Source organism: Salmo trutta, chromosome 23 (assembly GCF_901001165.1).
Source record: "Salmo trutta chromosome 23, fSalTru1.1, whole genome shotgun sequence".
Lineage (NCBI taxonomy): Eukaryota > Metazoa > Chordata > Actinopteri > Salmoniformes > Salmonidae > Salmo > Salmo trutta.
Genome location: NC_042979.1, coordinates 34,742,996 through 34,761,685, shown reverse-complemented (window position 1 = coordinate 34,761,685; position 18,690 = coordinate 34,742,996). Strand labels below are relative to the sequence as shown.

At 41.8% G+C, this 18,690-nt stretch overlaps 1 protein-coding gene across 3 annotated transcripts; it reads left to right on the top strand.

The window, feature by feature from the left end:
- Positions 1-675: 675 nt before the first annotated feature.
- st8sia5 (ST8 alpha-N-acetyl-neuraminide alpha-2,8-sialyltransferase 5) lies at positions 676-16,757 on the top strand. 3 transcript variants are annotated; one of them, XM_029709960.1, is made up of 9 exons: positions 676-1,210; positions 4,920-5,027; positions 5,376-5,471; positions 9,448-9,540; positions 11,522-11,608; positions 13,319-13,463; positions 13,590-13,702; positions 13,877-13,969; positions 14,226-16,757. In XM_029709960.1, exons 1-9 carry the CDS (start codon positions 1,065-1,067, stop codon positions 14,686-14,688), a joined length of 1,344 nt encoding a protein of 447 aa, XP_029565820.1. In that variant the 5' UTR covers positions 676-1,064; the 3' UTR covers positions 14,689-16,757. The 3 variants fall into 3 exon arrangements, with proteins under 3 accessions (XP_029565820.1, XP_029565821.1, XP_029565822.1); XM_029709961.1 differs by lacking the exon at positions 5,376-5,471 and having other exon boundaries at positions 679-1,210; XM_029709962.1 differs by lacking the exons at positions 4,920-5,027; positions 5,376-5,471 and having other exon boundaries at positions 681-1,210.
- Positions 16,758-18,690: the final 1,933 nt, after the last annotated feature.

The following is an 18,690-nucleotide window of genomic DNA, read 5'->3' as shown; positions in this document are numbered from 1 at the left end:
CTTCGTGGGAGGCAGTTGTTGATGTGTGCAGAGGGTCCCTGATTCGAGCCCAGGTAAGGGCGAGGAGAGGGACGGAAGCTATACTGTTACATTTGGTAACATTTGACCATGTATTTATTTTCATAGTTTCAATGAGTTGTAAAAATATCTGAGAACTCTCTGAATTCCCTCAATTGAAGGTCAGCTAAATGAACCTAGGCTACTTAACGTTATTGGAAGTTGCTATATTATCATTAGTAGTCTATTATCAGGTAAAAGCATATGCTTATTATTCATAATTTCTCAAATATTTATTAGCTAATCATGGGCTCCCGAGTGGTGCAGTGGTTTAAGGCTGCATCACATCTGGCCGTGATTGAGAGTCCCATAGGGCTGCGCACAATTGGCCCAGCGTTGGCCGTCATTGTAAATAAGAATTTGTTCTTAACTGACTTGCCTGGCAAAATAAAATAAAAACTAATTCAGTCGAATACGCTATGCTACAGCCATTGATTCTGTCTTTGAGCGTTAAGGGACGGTAATGGCTAGCTCGGTCCACGTTATTAATATTGATCAGTGACTGAAATTTCGCGCTACGTGATATTCACTTCCGGACCTGGGGAGCGCTCATAGCGTTGTAGAACGCCCCTCTGAATAATGGGGCGTGGTTTTTGCTTAACCGCGTTGGGAAAAGAAAGACTTCCATCCATCTGCATTGCCTGCCATTGTCTGTCCAGCCTCTCGATCGAGCGCACCTCCCACTCGAGAGGTTATCGCCCTGATCTCAAAGAAATGTCAGGCATTTTTGACGAAACATTTCATGTTTTGTGTACCATCAGCCTTAAAAATACCAGAAGTACAATTTATAACCAAATCACTTTCCGTCCGGAATCGTAGCCTATATTTCTATGATTTATATAGGCCAATGAGATCAATGCTGTGACCGCAGCGAAGGGTAGGCTAGCAAACATATCATAAAGATATTTGGACAATGTCCTCACGAATGCTTTCACGATAAACCTGTGTGATTGATTCTGAATGCTGCGGCGAGAGAAGGCTAATTCTGGAGTTTTGGGCACCAGCGGATGCTGCGCCGAAGAATGGGATACTCCGACCCTACGTCGGGTAGAGATTTACTCGGCAATAGGTCGCTTTGTTTTATATTCATTTGCGCATTTGGACTGGTTACACTTTTACAACAGATTCTTTATGGAAAAAACTACATTAAAAGGTAAGCGCTGTGAAATATATTCTACATGTAGCCTATAGGCCCAAGTCAAATCATTTGCCATTCATCTGAAGAGGAGGTTGCAAGACTCAATTGTTAACAATTGCATAATGTTGAAATGTAAGGGACAGCCTGATATTTTTTTCAATTTTGTGAAGCAAATGTCTCTGTTATTGTTATAATTGTAGGCCTAGTAATACTGTCATTGTAATTCAGTGTAAATGTGGGAGTAGCCTAGTGGTTGTAGTATTTGCTGCATGAAGGGGAAAATAAGCTAAATGGCTGAAAAGAACAATAGCAATCAGCCTTCCATTTTTCCAGTGGCATATTGAAACTATACTCATGATATTTATGTTTGATATTTTTCTGAAAATGAAGCATCACATTCATGCCATACACAGTGCTCCAGCTGTTTATGGTAGTGTACTCCCTTTTATTTCTGTCTTTGATTTTCAGCTGTACTGGTCATGCATCTTCTTACATAAGGCTTGGATACCTGCTGATATCACAGTAAAAAAAAAACAACTAAAGTCTATTGATGCAGTTTATTGATCAGTATTTTTCACTAAATGTTGATCATTTCTACATGTTATGTCACAGGGGTTATTGTCATATTCAATATTAGTTACTACTCTGTGGGCTTCAATGCACACATAGCCATGCACTGTTGCTGCAATGCATTCCTAAGATGTTTTGTAACACCTTTGCAACAGCAATATCTTTTCTAATATGGACTAGACCTAGTAGCACCATAGTGAAATATGTTATTATTAATCACTGGAAGGCATTGACTCCTGCATTATCTTCTGGGATGTTTTTCATTGTGAGACGAGCAGATGCTGAGAAGCTGAGATATTTTCATCTTCAGATAATTAACCCCCCCCTCCCAAAATAAGAACAATTGTCACACTAAACCCCCTTTCCCCTCAGACAGTGCATTATGACTTTGCCTTACAACAAACATACATGTGCTGCATTCTAACTGTGCCCCCCCCCCCGCCCAAAGCCCCCTCACCTGTGTGTCTGTGTCCTGCGCGGACTGCTCTGATGACATCCTATGGATTCATGGCATCCTGACACTATGGCTGAGATGGCATGAATCCAGCCCCAGCAATATCTCTATCTATCTACCTATCTATCTGCCTTCCTGCCCCGCACTCCTAGCACACTGACTGGGACAGAGGGGAATGGGCTACAGTCACAACGGACCCTGCCAGTGGGCAACAACGGCAGCCATTTTGTTACAGTCACACACACACACACACACACACACACACAGAGAGTGAGAGAGAGTCTTGAAAATTATGTCACTGAGATGTTCTCGCCCCCCCATGCTGAAATGATGACAACAAGCTAAAGTCGTTGCAACAGGTCCAACCCCTCCTGACACGTAGCCTAGCCAAACGATGCCTGAGTACATGGGTCTCAATCTCATGAGATTCTCTCATGCCCCAGGATCTCAGTAAACCATCTTTGCAATTGGCCAAATTCTGTGGGTCTGGAAAAAATAATACTATAGAAACTTAAGCTTCAACACTATGAGAATAACCAGCAGCAAAGTCCTCCATTACTCCAAGACTATTTCATATTTTTGCAGCTGTAGACGGAATTAAGTCGTGGGCTGCCATTTTGATATTTTTAATTTTGCAGACTTTGTTTTACCCTCAATGATTTGGGTACGCCTAATATAATAATATTGAAATTGACAGGCTGATAATAAGACGCTTAGCTCAATGGACAGGAAGCAAAGTTGATAGACTCAACAGGATGGGAGCAATAGCTCTTTAATGTCTATCAATAGTCTGCAGAATGACTTCACCAATATCAACACTGCTGTGTGACATCAGTGATTTTAATCAGGATAAAATGGTGGATCGGCTACGTCAGGTTCAGTATTTTTAGAAACCAAGTCAGCAGTTATTTTGTTGGGAAAGAAACTGTTTAGCCTTTTTAGAGACACTGCATCCCTCTGTAGCAGTGGCTAGTGGGAGGAGTTATAGGAGGATGGGCTGGAATGGAATTAATGGAATGGCATCAAACGTGGTTTGATACCGTTCCATTTATTCCATTCCAGCTATTACAATGACCCGTCCTCCTATAGCTCTTCCCACCAGCCTCTACTACTCTACTGTAGATAATTGATGGTGTGCAGTGGCTGCACCGCTGCATGGTTTCTTTCATTTAGGAGCATCACGTAGAAGACCCAGAGCCCTGAAATCCATGTCCTGTTTTAGTGCACTCCACCCTGACTGCAACAGCCATGGGGGCGGTGTCATTGAGGTTTTTAAGTGGGCCAAAAATATTTAGATTCATATGTTGTTTTTTTCTTAGTGAGTTGGGTCATGCCATTACTCTACACATATGATGAATTAAATCAAACATGTCCCTTTTACGCAAAACAGTTAGTCTTTGAATTAAATCATTTTGATTTCTTACGGGTTGGGATATTTGGATTTGCCTTATGCGATTTTGACAAAATCTGTTCAAATCGCCCATGTTACTCAGGGAGGAGATGGAATCTGTCTAGTCTAGTAGGGGTCAGCGTCGTGGCCTGGGAGGGTACAGGTACACCTTTCAACGTTGGTCTAAATGCCGCTGTTGTCTGTAAACTGTTAAGTATCTTTCAGTTTGTCTGTTCTCTATGTAACCCCTTAACCATAAACATGTGGTTCTGATTTCTATAATACGTTGTGGTTTTTCAGATTGTGCATGAGCATAATGGGCAAAAGTACTCTATAGGCTAACCTACAGAACTAAGATATTCTGCAGATTGGACAAAACCCCCTGAAATGGTGACTGATTAAGGGTTTTAGACCTGAAATGGTGACTGATTAAGGGTTTTAGACCTGAAATGGTGACTGATTAAGGGTTTTAGACCTGAAATGGTAACTGATTAAGGGTTTTAGACCTGTGTGAGACGACTGAGTTTTGTCAACTAACCTAAGTTTGACCTTTTTAACCACAATGAATGGACCAAGTGACCATCTTTATTTCATGTCATAAAGAAACGTAACAAATTATACACACTGTTTTAAACCCAAGTGTGTTTTCTGTTCCACTGCTCTGCAGCAGAGATAGCTGAGACACTAGTGCGTCTGCATTGCATGCCATTCTCAGATGTAAGGAATCGGCGCCAAGAACCACACCAGATGGCCAGACTCATATGCACGTTGTTATTCAGTCTGAGCTTGGACTCATTTATCCCCTTTGATTTTTTTTTTACTACTTTTTGGTTGTATAAAATAATAATCACTATGTAGCCTATCATTATTCTTTGGTAATATTTGACATACAAGGCACATTTGTACATTTATTTATTTGCCCCTCTTCATTTTAATATTCTGTAATCAATATGTGGTGACTGGGTGTTTTATTCATTTATTACAAATGTATTACTGAGTGCCACTGTCCCTTTTACACTCTAGATGTGTCATCACTTCAACCATGCACACATTATCTAGGTTCATTCTAACCATGTTTGATTTGGTATACAAAGCCAAATGCTGATCCCTCTGTATGGTGTGTCTGTGTGTGCATGCGTGCGTGCTTGCACAAATGTGCATTGTGTATAGGAGTGTGTTTGTGTACATACATGCACACATGGAAGTGTTTGTGTATCAGTCTGTGTGCGTGTCTATGTTTGGCTGACTGTTAGTTCTCAGGTACTTAACGCACAATAAACCCCAAATAAACTGACTAATTTTCTTAATAGTGCGCAACAGTTTAGCCGACTCAAAGGAGACGAGACAGGAAATTGGACCGGCCCTGTTAATTTCTCGGATGATGGATCTCTGAAGCCTGCCAGAAATGGGAAGAAAAGGTACATTTCCAACGTGATTGACTGACTGTACAACACCCCTGTGAGAAAAAGAAAGGAAAAAAGAGAGATAGAGAGAGAGAACATGCCATTTCCTGCTGATGTCCCAGCCCCTTGCATGTGGGCCTTAGAAGCCTCCACTCGCAATGCATAACCAGTATAAACAACCAAACTGCTGTACTAACTAACCAGTAGAGAGTCTAAGTAAGCAACACATACTTAACTCTTTTTTGCTTCTGCTTGTTTTGCATTTCTGAGGAATCCTGGTAGAGATGTTTGCAAGGGTGATGATGACACAGGACCCATTCACACTGACGTTTAACTCTAACTAACCTGTCTGCATGTTGACAGATGTTTCCGTCAGAATTTTCAGCCAGATTCACAGAGCTCCGTAATAGTCACACCCTGCCTAGCCGATATTAAGAAGAAAAAAAAACGCTCGCAAAGGTAGGCCAGTCTGAAGGCATTTTAAGTACTTTTACAAAAACCCAAGAATGCCTCTTTCTTTTTCATTGGTCTGAAAGGATTAAACTCTCATATATTTTCAGTGGTGGTTGCACTCCAGATTTGCTCTTGCATGTTGTCTGATCCCTTCACCCCCCCCCCCCCCTCGTGACCCTCAAACCCTAACGCCCATCCCCCTGAGAAGCTGGTTGGACCACGGATGCTCCTTGTACCTCTGTGTCCCATTCAGCACCCATCTCTCAAACGCCTTTCCTCCTCAACCTGTGTGTTCATGCGTTCTGCACAGCTCTGTGTGTATGTCATATACATAGTGGACACGTCTCTCTGTTCCCCTATCTCCTCTTCTCACATCTGCATCGTCTCTCTCTGCTACCTACCTGGATTACCTTTCCTTTTGTTTTCCTCTTATGAGAAGACAAAAATATGACACTTTCCCAGCAGGTCTCTGGCTTCAGTGCTTCGGGGACCTAATGTCACTAGGCGTGATAACACGCTGGTTATTAATAGGCCCTTTTCCATCTGGCCATCCCTCACGGATGGCAGAAAGCCAGTGTGTCATGGATGATCTAAAATAACAATCAGTCTTCTCTTCTTGGCTACAATACTTATTAGGGTTTCATCATTAGAGCTAAACCAAATGAAGCTAAGATGCTACAGATCTCAGTCTAAATAGGAAATATGATTAGTATGTTTTACATAAGGGTTATTTTCAATAGAGACATGCTGCTCTAGGCCACTTCAGTATCTACTCAATAACAAGCCAATCCAAAATACACTGCATCATCAGCTTGATGCAGACAACCAGCTTCATTGTTCCTTTTTCATTTTGATTTTGTCCCAGCATCTTGTTCAAATGCATTTTTCTGTCATGTCACCCATGTTGTCCTTTTGTGTTTTACCTCACTTCATTTTATTTCAACAGCCACATCAATCATATTTTTCACAAACATTCTCCACCTCATCCTATCTCACTGAGATAGTATTTGCTCTACAAATTCATCCACTGGTGTTGCACATTGTGATCACTGCCATCTTGGATTCAACTGATTTACCCCTCACCCAGCGGACAAAGTTTGGTACGTGACGTCATAATGACATTTTTGGGGGGGGGCTGTAAATTGTTTTTCTGGTATTGTAGAGAAGACTTCATATAACTAGATTACAACCAGGTAAAGGCGACATGAAGATGTGATTGGAAAGACATTTTTTTGGTTGTCATCTGGTCGTATAGCCGAATTACAACCAGATAAACATATTTTGTTGGTTGCTAAAAAATAACAGTACAAAATGTCATTGCAACCAGTTTTGCCCGCTGGGCAGCCACTCCCTCTGTCCCTCCAGTAGACAGAATTCCATTTGTTGGGAGTGACTATAGTGAGATACTCAATATTAATTAGGAGCCCTAAGCGTTCCACCTTTCCTGGTGCCCCTGAGGCTCAGCAGCCGGCAGGCAAGACTCCACCAGTCCAGGCGCCAGAGAGGGCAGCCCTTTCCAAAGCTTATACATGGATCAATAGCATTATCCATTACAAACCTATTTAAATACACCTAGAGGGAGATTGACTCCCTCGTGTGGCTCTCCGCCTGGCCTGACAGGGATGACCAGATTTGGGTTTGTTTCTGCAGCTGGTGATGATGATCTCAAAAGGGAGGAGAAGGTGCCAATTGTTGGTCGAATCCTTTCTGTCATCTAAAATGATGACCATGTCTTCACTTTTCTTTAGTTTCCTTCTCTTTATATGTCATTGTGTTTGTCTCAAATGTCACACAATCACTACCACCATATTAAACAGATGTTTTTATTTTTGTTTTGTTTATACCATTTTCCTGTATAATGTTTCTTTATTTCCTTGTCTGAAACCTCTTGTTAAGAGGTTTTCAAGCCTCTCAAGCATGTAAAAGGTTGTATCTGTCCAATCAAGATTTCTTAATATATCTGATTAAGTATTTGTATAGTTCAATGAGGTGTAAAATCTTCTCAAATGGTTTGAATCTGAGTGAGAATGATGACTGTGTACAGTATGTACATGATAATTATGTGTATGCATGTGCATGTATATGTGTATGTATGTGGGTGTGCCTTTCATACCAGATAGGTAATAAGTACAAATGTAGGACCAGCAGATTTTCATGTGATCTTCCTCAGTTTTATTTCTACATGCAAAGAGATCTGTAGAAAAACAAGACTACGCTATGATTAGTCCACACAGGGACTGATGGACTCAGGCTACCCAGCAAGCAAAATTTGGCACATGAAGTCTTAATGATGTAATGTTCTTGTTGTAAACTGGTGGAGAACACATCTAATAACCAGAGTTCAACAAATTGGTCTTTGTTACAACTGGATAAAGACGCCCTTTTCGTGACGAGACCAAGCCATCATGGGAAAGATGTCATATTTTGGTTGTTATCTGGTCAGATAATCAGATTTAATACAACCAGACAAAGAGGCCTTCTTGGTTGTTCAAAAGACATGAAAAAAAACTGTGTGCAACTTGACTATAACGGCATAAGAGACGCCATTGCAACCAGTTTTGCCATCTGGGTAAGTTTTCTGTGTCTGCCCTATGCAGTGAAGCAGCCTCTCCATTATTCTCCATTGGCATCATACAATAGTCATTTTTTCATACTGTACAGTGTGGTGGCTAATTTCTGCATTACCAAATGAGGAGAGTTACAAACACACCAGTCTGAGTTAAACTACATCTTTAATACTTAAGATAATTTTGCAAAAGCACTTTGACCTTCAATAATGCACTCTCTCGAATGAACCATTGAAAAAGGAAGGTCTCTACACAACAATACAAAGAGCTTTTTATACCCAAGAATCCACTCCTTCAACGTACATTGACGAACCACAAATCTTAGGAACAGTTCATAAAGGTTAAGTTTTGTATGAAAAGATATCTATAAAACACAGCAGACAGCAACTGCTATATCAACAGTGTTCATTATATAGACCGGTGTCTGGTCTCCCTAGAACCGTCCCTCCCTGGTACGGTATAGAACAAAACCATTAGCTCATGTCCCCTGGAATGCTTTTTAGGCGTTCTTATCAAAATACATCATAAATCTCCTCTGTCAGTGCTATCTCATAGAGGCCCATCCTCAGAAAGACACCTCTTGTTCCCACTCCTGGACAAGCTCACTGAGGGGAGTGACCTGCGCACAGACATTGTGGAGACAAATAATTGGTTCCCCATTAATCACGCCATCCCTTCACATGGTTTAAGAATAGGTAAAGACACATTCACATACGAAGACAATGTTTCATTCTAAAACATCTTAATTATCTATGTTACCCAACTAATTCTGATTCATCCACCACAACAGTTGTGCAGTTCACTCTAACCAACATACTGTACATGCCATAAGACACAGACACACCTTCTCCATGATAAAGGTTGTGCATTCTAGGTGCTCCTGCCATCAGGATTTGGTCATATTTTCTCACAATTTACCACAAGTTTTTTCTACCTCCCCCTTCCCCTTTCTCACTATGTATTTCACACTCTTTTTGTTGTTTACAATGACTCTTGTTTTTGTTAAGAGAATGTCAGTGTTAATTGTTGTTCCCCATGTCAAGTCCAAATTCCCATGTCAAAATACAATAATGAATGTTTAAAATCTGAAAACAAAACAGAGAAATTGTATCACTTTCAGTTTTGTCACCAACTTTGGTAGTTGGTGACAAAAAAGTGTCCAGGATACATATTGTGGGTCCCCTACCCATAGGAACGATATCACACCTGCCACTCATCTCACAACAATGTCTTTACATTAAAGATTAATAATACATTTTAAAGTATAGCCAATTGTAATGGAATACAGTTAAGTGTATCACAATGTATAAAATATTTTCCCGAACCCACTGTGCTATGTGTTTTGTGTCCCAGTCTGTTCCTTATTATTGTTGATTATTGTGTAATCGTTATGTTGACTGTGACTATCCCTCCAGGTATCTGGATTCATACGATGGATCCTATGACTACAACTCCACTGCATGTAAAGAGCTCAGACAGGAGATTATGGATGTCAAAGTCCTGACCATGTGAGTGTATCGCCTGTGTTAGGAATGCAGTGATGGGCAGAAAGGCCCTGGAGGACCATGTGAGTGTATCGCCTGTGTTAGGAATGCAGTGATGGGCAGAAAGGCCCTGGAGGACCATGTGAGTGTATCGCCTGTGTTAGGAATGCAGTGATGGGCAGATAGGCCTTGGAGGACCATGTGTGTCTTGCTGGTTTGTGTTATCTCTCTGATTTAGATCTTAGATGAAACAACAAAGCCTGTGCACTCAGTTCCGACATTCAGGCCCATCCCTTGTTCTTAGATTTTTTTTGTTGTTGTTGTTGTAAAGAATGATTTGATGATGGTGTGGTAGATACGGACAAGTAAGATAGATGGGAAAGTGGTCCAGACTGGCGTTGAACCGCTGTCGCCATGGAGATGTACAACCAGCAGCAGCTCTACCTCTAGAACAGACTCCGGCACAGGCCTACGTGTTCTTAAGACTGTTCCACACCGTCCTACGTGTTCTTGAGGCTGTTCCACACCGTCCTACGTGTTCTTGAGGCTGTTCCACACCGTCCTACGTGTTCTTGAGGCTGTTCCACACAGGCCTACGTGTTCTTGAGGCTGTTCCACACAGGCCTACGTGTTCTTGAGGCTGTTCCACACAGGCCTACGTGTTCTTGAGGCTGTTCCACACAGGCCTACGTGTTCTTGAGGCGGTTCCACACAGGCCTATGTGTTCTTGAGGCGGTTCCACACAGGCCTACGTGTTCTTGAGGCGGTTCCACACCGGCCTACGTGTTCTTGAGGCGGTTCCACACAGGCCTACGTGTTCTTGAGGCGGTTCCACACCGGCCTACGTGTTCTTGAGGCTGTTCCACACAGGCCTATGTGTTCTTGAGGCGGTTCCAGCTAGTTATCACACCTGTAAGAGGAGCTTGCTGAGGGGCAGTGTGCCAGGCGACAGACAGACAGACAGACAGACAGACAGACAGACAGACAGACAGACAACAGCCCATGGCTCTGCCAGCAGTGACAGTGCAGTGACTGGCTTTCATTACACTACATCAAGCCCTCTGGTGCTTTACCTCCCTGAGCAAGTCAAATTCCACAATCATCAAGGGGGAATGTCAGTTCAAGGGCAGCTATTCAGAGACCTATTTCTGGCCATCACCATCTTCTCCTCAAGACGGTGGACTCAAGGCGTCAGTCAGAGGGAGTGCCTGGGCGCAATGCTAAACCCAGAGCCACAGAATCCAGTGTCATTCTCATGTTACACCTCAGCGCGTGTTTAATATTCATATTATAGAGCAGAGCCACATAGCATGCTGCAGTGTAGCTCCATGCAGCCCCATCCCCCTGTTGGTCAGTTTTATATACCTGTGCAGTTTCCACCCCCTCATTGTGACCATATACTGAACATACACTGAGTGTACAAAACATTAGGAACACCTGCTCTTTCCATGACAGACTGACTAGGTGACTTCAGGTGAAAGCTATGATGTAGATGAAGGGGAGTAGACAGGAAAATAAGGATTTTTAAGCCTTGAGACAACTGAGACATGGATTGTGTGTGTTCCGTTCAGAGGGTGAATGGGCAAGACAAAAGATTTAAGTGTCTTTAAACGGGCTATGGTAGTAGGTGCTACGCGCACTGTTTGTGTCAAGAATTGCAACGCTGCTGGGTTTTTCACGCTCAACAGTTTTCCATGCGTATCAAAAATGGTCCACCACCCAAACGACATCCAGCAAACTTAACACAACTGTGGGAAGCATTGGAGTCAACATGGGCCAGCATCCCTGTGGAATGTTTTCGACACCTTGTAGATTCCATGTCCCAATAAATTGAGGCTGTTCTGAGAGCAAAAGTGGGTGTAACTCAATATCAGGAAGGTGTTCTTAGTGTTTTGTATACGCAGTGTCTGGTATAGGACCATTTCCTTATTCTTAAACATACATGGATCACTTGACTATTCTCTTTGTCTGGTTTTTATGTGGGGTTTCCCTGGCCGTCTGCCAGGGTGAAGACGTCGGAGCTGTTTGAGAGATGGAGGAACCTGCAGGTGTGCAAGTGGCAGCAGAACATGGTGGAGACTAACAACTTCAAGTAAGCACAATTGACCCTTAAGGCATCACAGAGATGGCGTTATTAGTGGTCTTCTACCGTACATCACACACATTAGCCTCCTCCTTTGGTACAATGTTCCCCCTAATTTTTTGGGCACTGTGTAAATTTCAGGTCTGCTGAGCACAACTTGAACGTTGTGAAAATTCTGTGCAACTTCCAGCGCACATTTGCTGTGAACACTGAGGCTGTACCCGCTTTAAGTTACAGTTTCAGACGCTGATCAAGTAGACTGCTGTGGCTATTTGATCATGATGTAGGCCTACCAGAGTGGCCTACCATCAAAAACAACAGAGAAAAACACATCCCATAACATTTTAACATGGAAATAGCTGTTCTATCATTCAGCCTGCAGTAGCAGCCAATGTGTGGTGTTCAATGCCTGCATTCCATGAGACTTTTGAAAAAGGGATTGTAGGGATTCACATTAACCCATTTATCCACTTGTCCTTCAGACAAGGAGGTGATTGAAAATGTTGTGTTGTTTGATGCAAGAAACCACTACAAAATAAAATGCATTATTATTCGATACCATTATTATAGAAAATCAGACAAATTATACTACCCTCTGCCTATTGGCTACTTAGCTTATTCAACATTGCCCCTTTAAGAAAAGCAAGCCCTTTACCTGACTTGCTTTTCAAAGATGTCTAGGAATGTAATGTTTTGTGCTCTTTTTAAGAAGCAATCACTCCCCCATTGCTGACTACTAGCTATAACTGGGTTAATAACTCACTAACTAGTAAAGGATATGAACAAATGTGCACACACAGCTACATACAGCTCTCGCTCTGATCGAACATTTAAAAAAAAAGTGTATCTACTCACGACAGCTTATTCTGTAAACACAGTCCAATTCAAAGTGAATGGCACAGATCCATATATGGCAATGGCATTTTTGCATAGGGATACTGAAGCTCTGATTGGTTATGCTATGCCGGTCTGTGTAGAGTATGGTCTGAGACATGCATTTCAATGCAATAGAATCCTACTCCGATGTGTTCCGCCTACAACAAAATATCTAATTATTACTATGTTTAGCCAACTGTACAAAGTTTCAGAGCCCACAAAGGATGGGAAAAACCTAAACCACTCATACTGGTCAGGTATAGTTCACTTTTTATTTTATATCACTCAAATATCCAATTAATGATAGCCAATATTGAGCAATATCGTGAGGCTATCGTCCCTCACATATCTGAAATTACATGATCAATTGATGTTCACTGAAAAGCATGCAGTTACTTGCTGTATAATTCTGACGGAGCTAAATGTGCACAATTGTTTTGCATGGTAATTCAAGTATATTAAAATATAAATATTACAACTAAATAGTTCACTTTTATTTAACAATCCCTTGAAAACGGCAAACAGTTGTCAATGGTTTTAGTAGAGCTAGCGGTCAGCTTGCCCCCCAGCAGGAAAATCGAACGCTCTGCACCTTATTGTGACGTTTTATTGATAACGACCTATACTACCAATCACATAGCCTGATATATAGAGAGAGACATCTGAGCAATCTTTATTGTGTGACTGTAACCCAACTTCTAGAGAGACTTTCTATTGCAGGGGTGCAAAGTTCTGTTCCTCAAGGACCAGGACTGCAGTGTTGCTCGTTTTTCCAGCAGCCTTGTTCGACTAGTTTGTTTGGATCCGACAGGAACTCCGTCCTTCTTTTGTTCTCTCCACTAGGATGTCTCTGTCGCGTTGCTGTAATGCACCCTCCTTCTTGTTCACCACCAAGAGGAACACCCCAGCAGGCACCAAGCTGAGGTATGAGGTGGACACCAGTGGCATCCTGCCCATCACTACTGAGGTCTTCAAGATGTTCCCCGACGTGAGTGTTCCAACTATAACAATATATAGTATAGCATCCTGTAAGACTACCTGTCATCCATGCATCCAATGCTATACCTCCCACCATAAAGTGATGGAACTGACACTGGTTCCGTTCCATTTAAAGGACATGCCGTACTCCAAGTCCCAGTTCAAGAAATGTGCTGTTGTTGGAAACGGAGGAATCATCAAGAACAGCAAATGTGGGAAGGAAATTGACTCAGCAGATTTTGTGTTTAGGTACACAGCATCTTCATCCCGTAGTGCTATAAATATTTCCCAGCATCACTTGAGCTGATTTATTTTTGTCTGCAGATTTCACATGGCAAGATATAGATTTGAACTACTTTCAATCTGCTCAGGTCTTCTCAGAATCTGCATTGAATAATGTGAATAATTCTCCTTCCTTCAAAGATGCAACATACCACCCATCAACAAGAAGTATTCGGCTGATGTAGGCTCCAGAACGGATCTGGTGACGATTAATCCAAGTATTATAACAGAGAGGTACTGTAGGCTATGTCACCAAAAAAGTGTATTGCCATTAACATTGCATTGTCATTGTGCCACACACACACAGACAGACAGAACATCTAGACGTGAAATGTATTAACGGCGGCAGTTACAATGGGTGTGCACTTAATGAAATGTAATGTTGGGGCACAGAGCTGCAGCACTCACATCTGCTCCTCTCAAACACACATCCCCTTTCCTCCCTCCTTTTAAACACGAATCGCTTACCTCTCCTCTCCTCCTCCACCAGGTTCCAGAAGCTAGAGAAGTGGCGGAGGCCATTTTATGAGGTTCTTCAGAACTATGAGAACTCGTCGGTGGTCCTACCCGCCTTCTACAACACGCGTAACACGGATGTCTCCTTCCGAGTAAAGTACATGTTAGACGACTTTGACTCCCAGAGGGGCGTGTTCTTCTTCCATCCTCAGTACCTGCTCAACGTGCAGCGCTTCTGGGGTGTCCAGGGTGTCCGTGCCAAACGCCTCAGCAGCGGCCTGATGCTGGTCACCGCCGCCATGGAACTGTGCGAGGAGGTCCACCTCTACGGCTTCTGGGCGTTTCCCATGAACCCCTCAGGCATCTTCATCACGCACCATTACTACGACAACGTCAAGCCCCGCCCCGGGTTCCACGCTATGCCCCACGAGATCTTTAACTTCCTGCACATGCACACGCGAGGCATCCTCCATGTACACTCGGGAGCCTGCACGTGATTGTGAACCGGAGTCACGCCCACACCGCAATGTATCGTGGGGAGTCACCATTTACCCCTGTTTTTGTCTGTTGTACATTTTTCATATCTTAACATTGTACCTTTCAATTTTCGTTCTTACAGTTGACAAGAGAGCCTTTTAAACTCACACCGTATATCTGGGCTCTCTACAGTAGCTCCATGAATTGGAGGTTGCTTGCTTTAATGCAAACACTGTCTACTTAATGTGTTTCTTACTCTCTTGCTGAATAAGCAACTCCAACGACCGCCGGTATTTCTGATTCTGTTAATGTAGGTTGCTTGTTTTAATGTAAAGTGGTCTTTCCTAGTGGTGTCGTTTCTGTGAAATCTTAGTGGCTCGGTGGTACTACTGCTGTACAGAGATGTTGGTTTGAACTCAACGTTGCACAAGTATTTACACTGAAATAGGGCCACTCTGTGTGTCCCTCACCTCCTCCTGTACCTTGTCTTTGCCAATTCCTGTGTTATGATTCCCACCCACCTATGTGCTCTCTTTCTCAGACACTGTGGGTGAGGCAGCTTTTATGTATGTCTGTGTAAAAAGCCTGAACACTATTGATGTTGTAGCAAATCCAAAATATATCTTCAAAGATCCAACAGTTCAACTTTCTGTTGTCCAGTTACATTAACCTGTTTTACATGGGTAAATATTTCATATAAAACACTGTTAACACTCCTGACCAGAGATTACCTTTTTCACAGGTCCACTTTCTTCTGTATAACTAACTTGCCAAACACTGGACGATATCCTTGGATATTATTGGTGAAATGGTGGTGTTTTAATTGCTCGCTGTTTTTGGACAAAGGCCAGATGATTTAATATTTTATAATCTCCACCACCATAGTAAAATCTCTGACCTCCAGAACAGACAGTCCTAGTCACGCTGCATGGCCAGGAGTGTTTCCTCACCTTGGGACCTGACTGGGAACACTCTAGGTCCTAGTTGTAGCCTATATTATGTTATAGCCTGTAACTAGGGCTTGGAGGTTTTCCTGGTCAGGTCACAGTCAGAGAAAAACACCCTGGCCCTAGTTATTGGGCACTGTTGAGCAATCTGATTTGTCGCTGTCATTCATGTCTTAAAACCACGCTGCCTTACGATATAACTGTACAAATCCTCTCTCAGATATGCAATTCACTCCTGCATCACTTATCTAACGGATGATCGTATCAAACAAACTCTTGGTCTTACTGTCTGCTGACTCAGCGTAACCTCATTAAGAAAAGGTTCACTTCTGCTGTTGAAATGACTTAATATTCTATAATTACTGTAAAATAGAATTCCATTTGCATACTCGTGATGCTGTGCATGATGATACTCTATTATTTGCTTTGTGTGTGCCTGCAACCACCACTGAAATATGTTTACAATGATCAGCTTCTGCTAAAGCTCCCAGTGCACTGCGAGAGATGGAACCTTTACATCACCGAACCTTGAATAGATTTTAAAAGAGAATTGAGTGATGGATGCACTTTTTCACAGACGATGGAAAGGAATGACTATTATCGCCCCGTTTAGAAATAAGATCATTATTGTCACTGCATCGTGTCATTTTCCCTTTGTGACAATTGTACCCTTGAAAGCATTGTGGATCTCGGCCTTGGAATGCTGTATGTTTCTATTAGTATTTATTGTGTTTAACTGTGACAGAGTAGAGGAACGTTGCTGACTGAACTGAAAACATAGGATCATTCTTCTGTACATGCAATGCCCCAAATTACCATGATATTTAAAAGACATAACTCCTAAAAAAAAAAAAAAAAATGTGGACGATTGTTTCTTTCACCTGTAACTCAGTCACACAGATTGTGTGTAAAATACAAAATGCACAAGGTAAATTTATTCAATCTGTATGAGCACATTAAACATTTTTAGTTTGACTCAGAATCACAAAATATCATCCATTTTATAGAGTAAAAAATAACTAAGTAGAAGAATTGGTCTGAAAATGAATGGATAGAATTAATACAGCTCGAACAGTGATACAAAACCTATATTCTGGATCATTCTTTATATTGTGTCTGTAAATAAACTTGTTTGGCTTTTCTGCTTGTCTTGCTCATTTTGTTTCTATATATAAACATCTGATCTACACAGGAATATGGATTTGGGTCAGGCATTTTTCTCAACCAATCATTATAACCCTCCAATCACCACACAGCCAAAATCTACTGTACTAACACTGCAAATGGGAAACGCAGCATAGCATTATAGGCAATTGAATACACCCACTGGGCCAGATGTCAATTCAGCTTGCATTCCACATTGGTTCAATGTAACTCAACCAGTGTGTGCCCTGTGCGTAGCATTTGGAGTATTTTTCAAACTATAATCCGTTTGAAGTGAGTGAAATTAAACATGACAGGAAAATGTCATTTCTCCCAATGAAGGACAGCGAATGCAATCTTTTCATCTGAAGAGAAGTCTTCTGTCTCCAGTTGATGAGCACATCCGGGCCATGATCATTAGGGCATGCAACAGAAAATGAACGTCTCTTATGACAAGTCCAAGTAGTTCCTCCGTGTTTCAGTCAGTTTTCTTCCGTTTGGTGCATAATGAACACAAACCTGTATGTGCTCCAAATGGATGGTCCGCAACCACATGGTGTAGAATTGACCAATTTACCGACTCGTTTCGGGTCAGTTGACCTCTGGTTTGTCTGCTCCAATTAGCTCCTTAAGCAAAGCTACTGTCAGTGCCTCAATAATTAAGCAGACGTGGTGTCTATGTCCTGTCCGCTCACTGAATCACTAACGGAAGGCTGCTACTGCTGCCTTTACAGATGTAGGATCATAATTGAACCATCCTGTTGTTGAAGGAAATGCAAACTTGTAGTGTAATCAAGGTTTAAAAAGGCTCCTAAAGTTTGTAATTTCCACTTTAACATTTTAGACTTGATTTGCCCTGCAAAAAAATTCCATTAATTATAATCCACATAAAAATGTACATTTCCTGTTGCTGCAGGATTATTTTCCAGCTGTGTGAAACTGGCTCAAATTAAGATACGGCATCTGTACATCATGGTCAAATCCCACTGAGTCACCATATACCATAACTATTAGGTGCAATAGGAATACACCCATATTCACCTGCCATGGCAGTGAAATCTGAGAAAGACCATGCCATTATATATGAGATGTTGAAACCCCACACGTATCGTCTATCAAGTAATGTTGGACACACACGACCTGGATAAATCAATGAAACTTCTACAGATGTAGGATCTTAATTTGAGCCAGTTTGCTACAGCAGGAAAATAATCCTGTAGTAACAGGAAATGTGAATTATTATGTGGATTATAATTAATATACATTTTTCGTACGGGCAAATCAACTCTGAGATGTCAAAGCGGAAATTACAAGCTTAAGAAACCTTTTTTGACCTCAAATACAAATGCATTGCAGGAAAGTTATCCTGCAACAAGGTCATCAAATTAAGATCCTACATCTGTAGGTGATGTGATACACTCCATACCTACACACCATGAATGAGATATCAAGGCAGACCTGGCCTACAGTATAGTATCCACCACCATGTGCACCATATACTGTGCATTCGGAGAGTATTCCGACTCCTGGACTTTTTCCACATTTTGTTACATTACAGCCTTATTCTAAAATGTATTAAATAATTTTTATCCCTCATCCCACAATACCCCATAATGACAAAGCGAAAACAGGGTTTTGAAATAAAAAAAATCGAAATACATAATTTACATAAGTATTCAGACCCTTTGCTATGAGACTCGAAATTGAGCTCAGGTGCGTCCTGTTTCCATTGATCATCCTTGAGATGTTTCTACAACTGGATTGGAGTCCACCTGTGGTAAATTTAATTGATTGGACATGACTTGGAAAGGCACACATCTGTCTATATAAGGTCTCACAGTTGACAATGCATGTCAGAGCAAAAATCAAGCCATGAGGTCAAAGGAATTGTCCGTAGAGCTCCGAGACAGGCTTGTGTCGAGGCACAGGTCT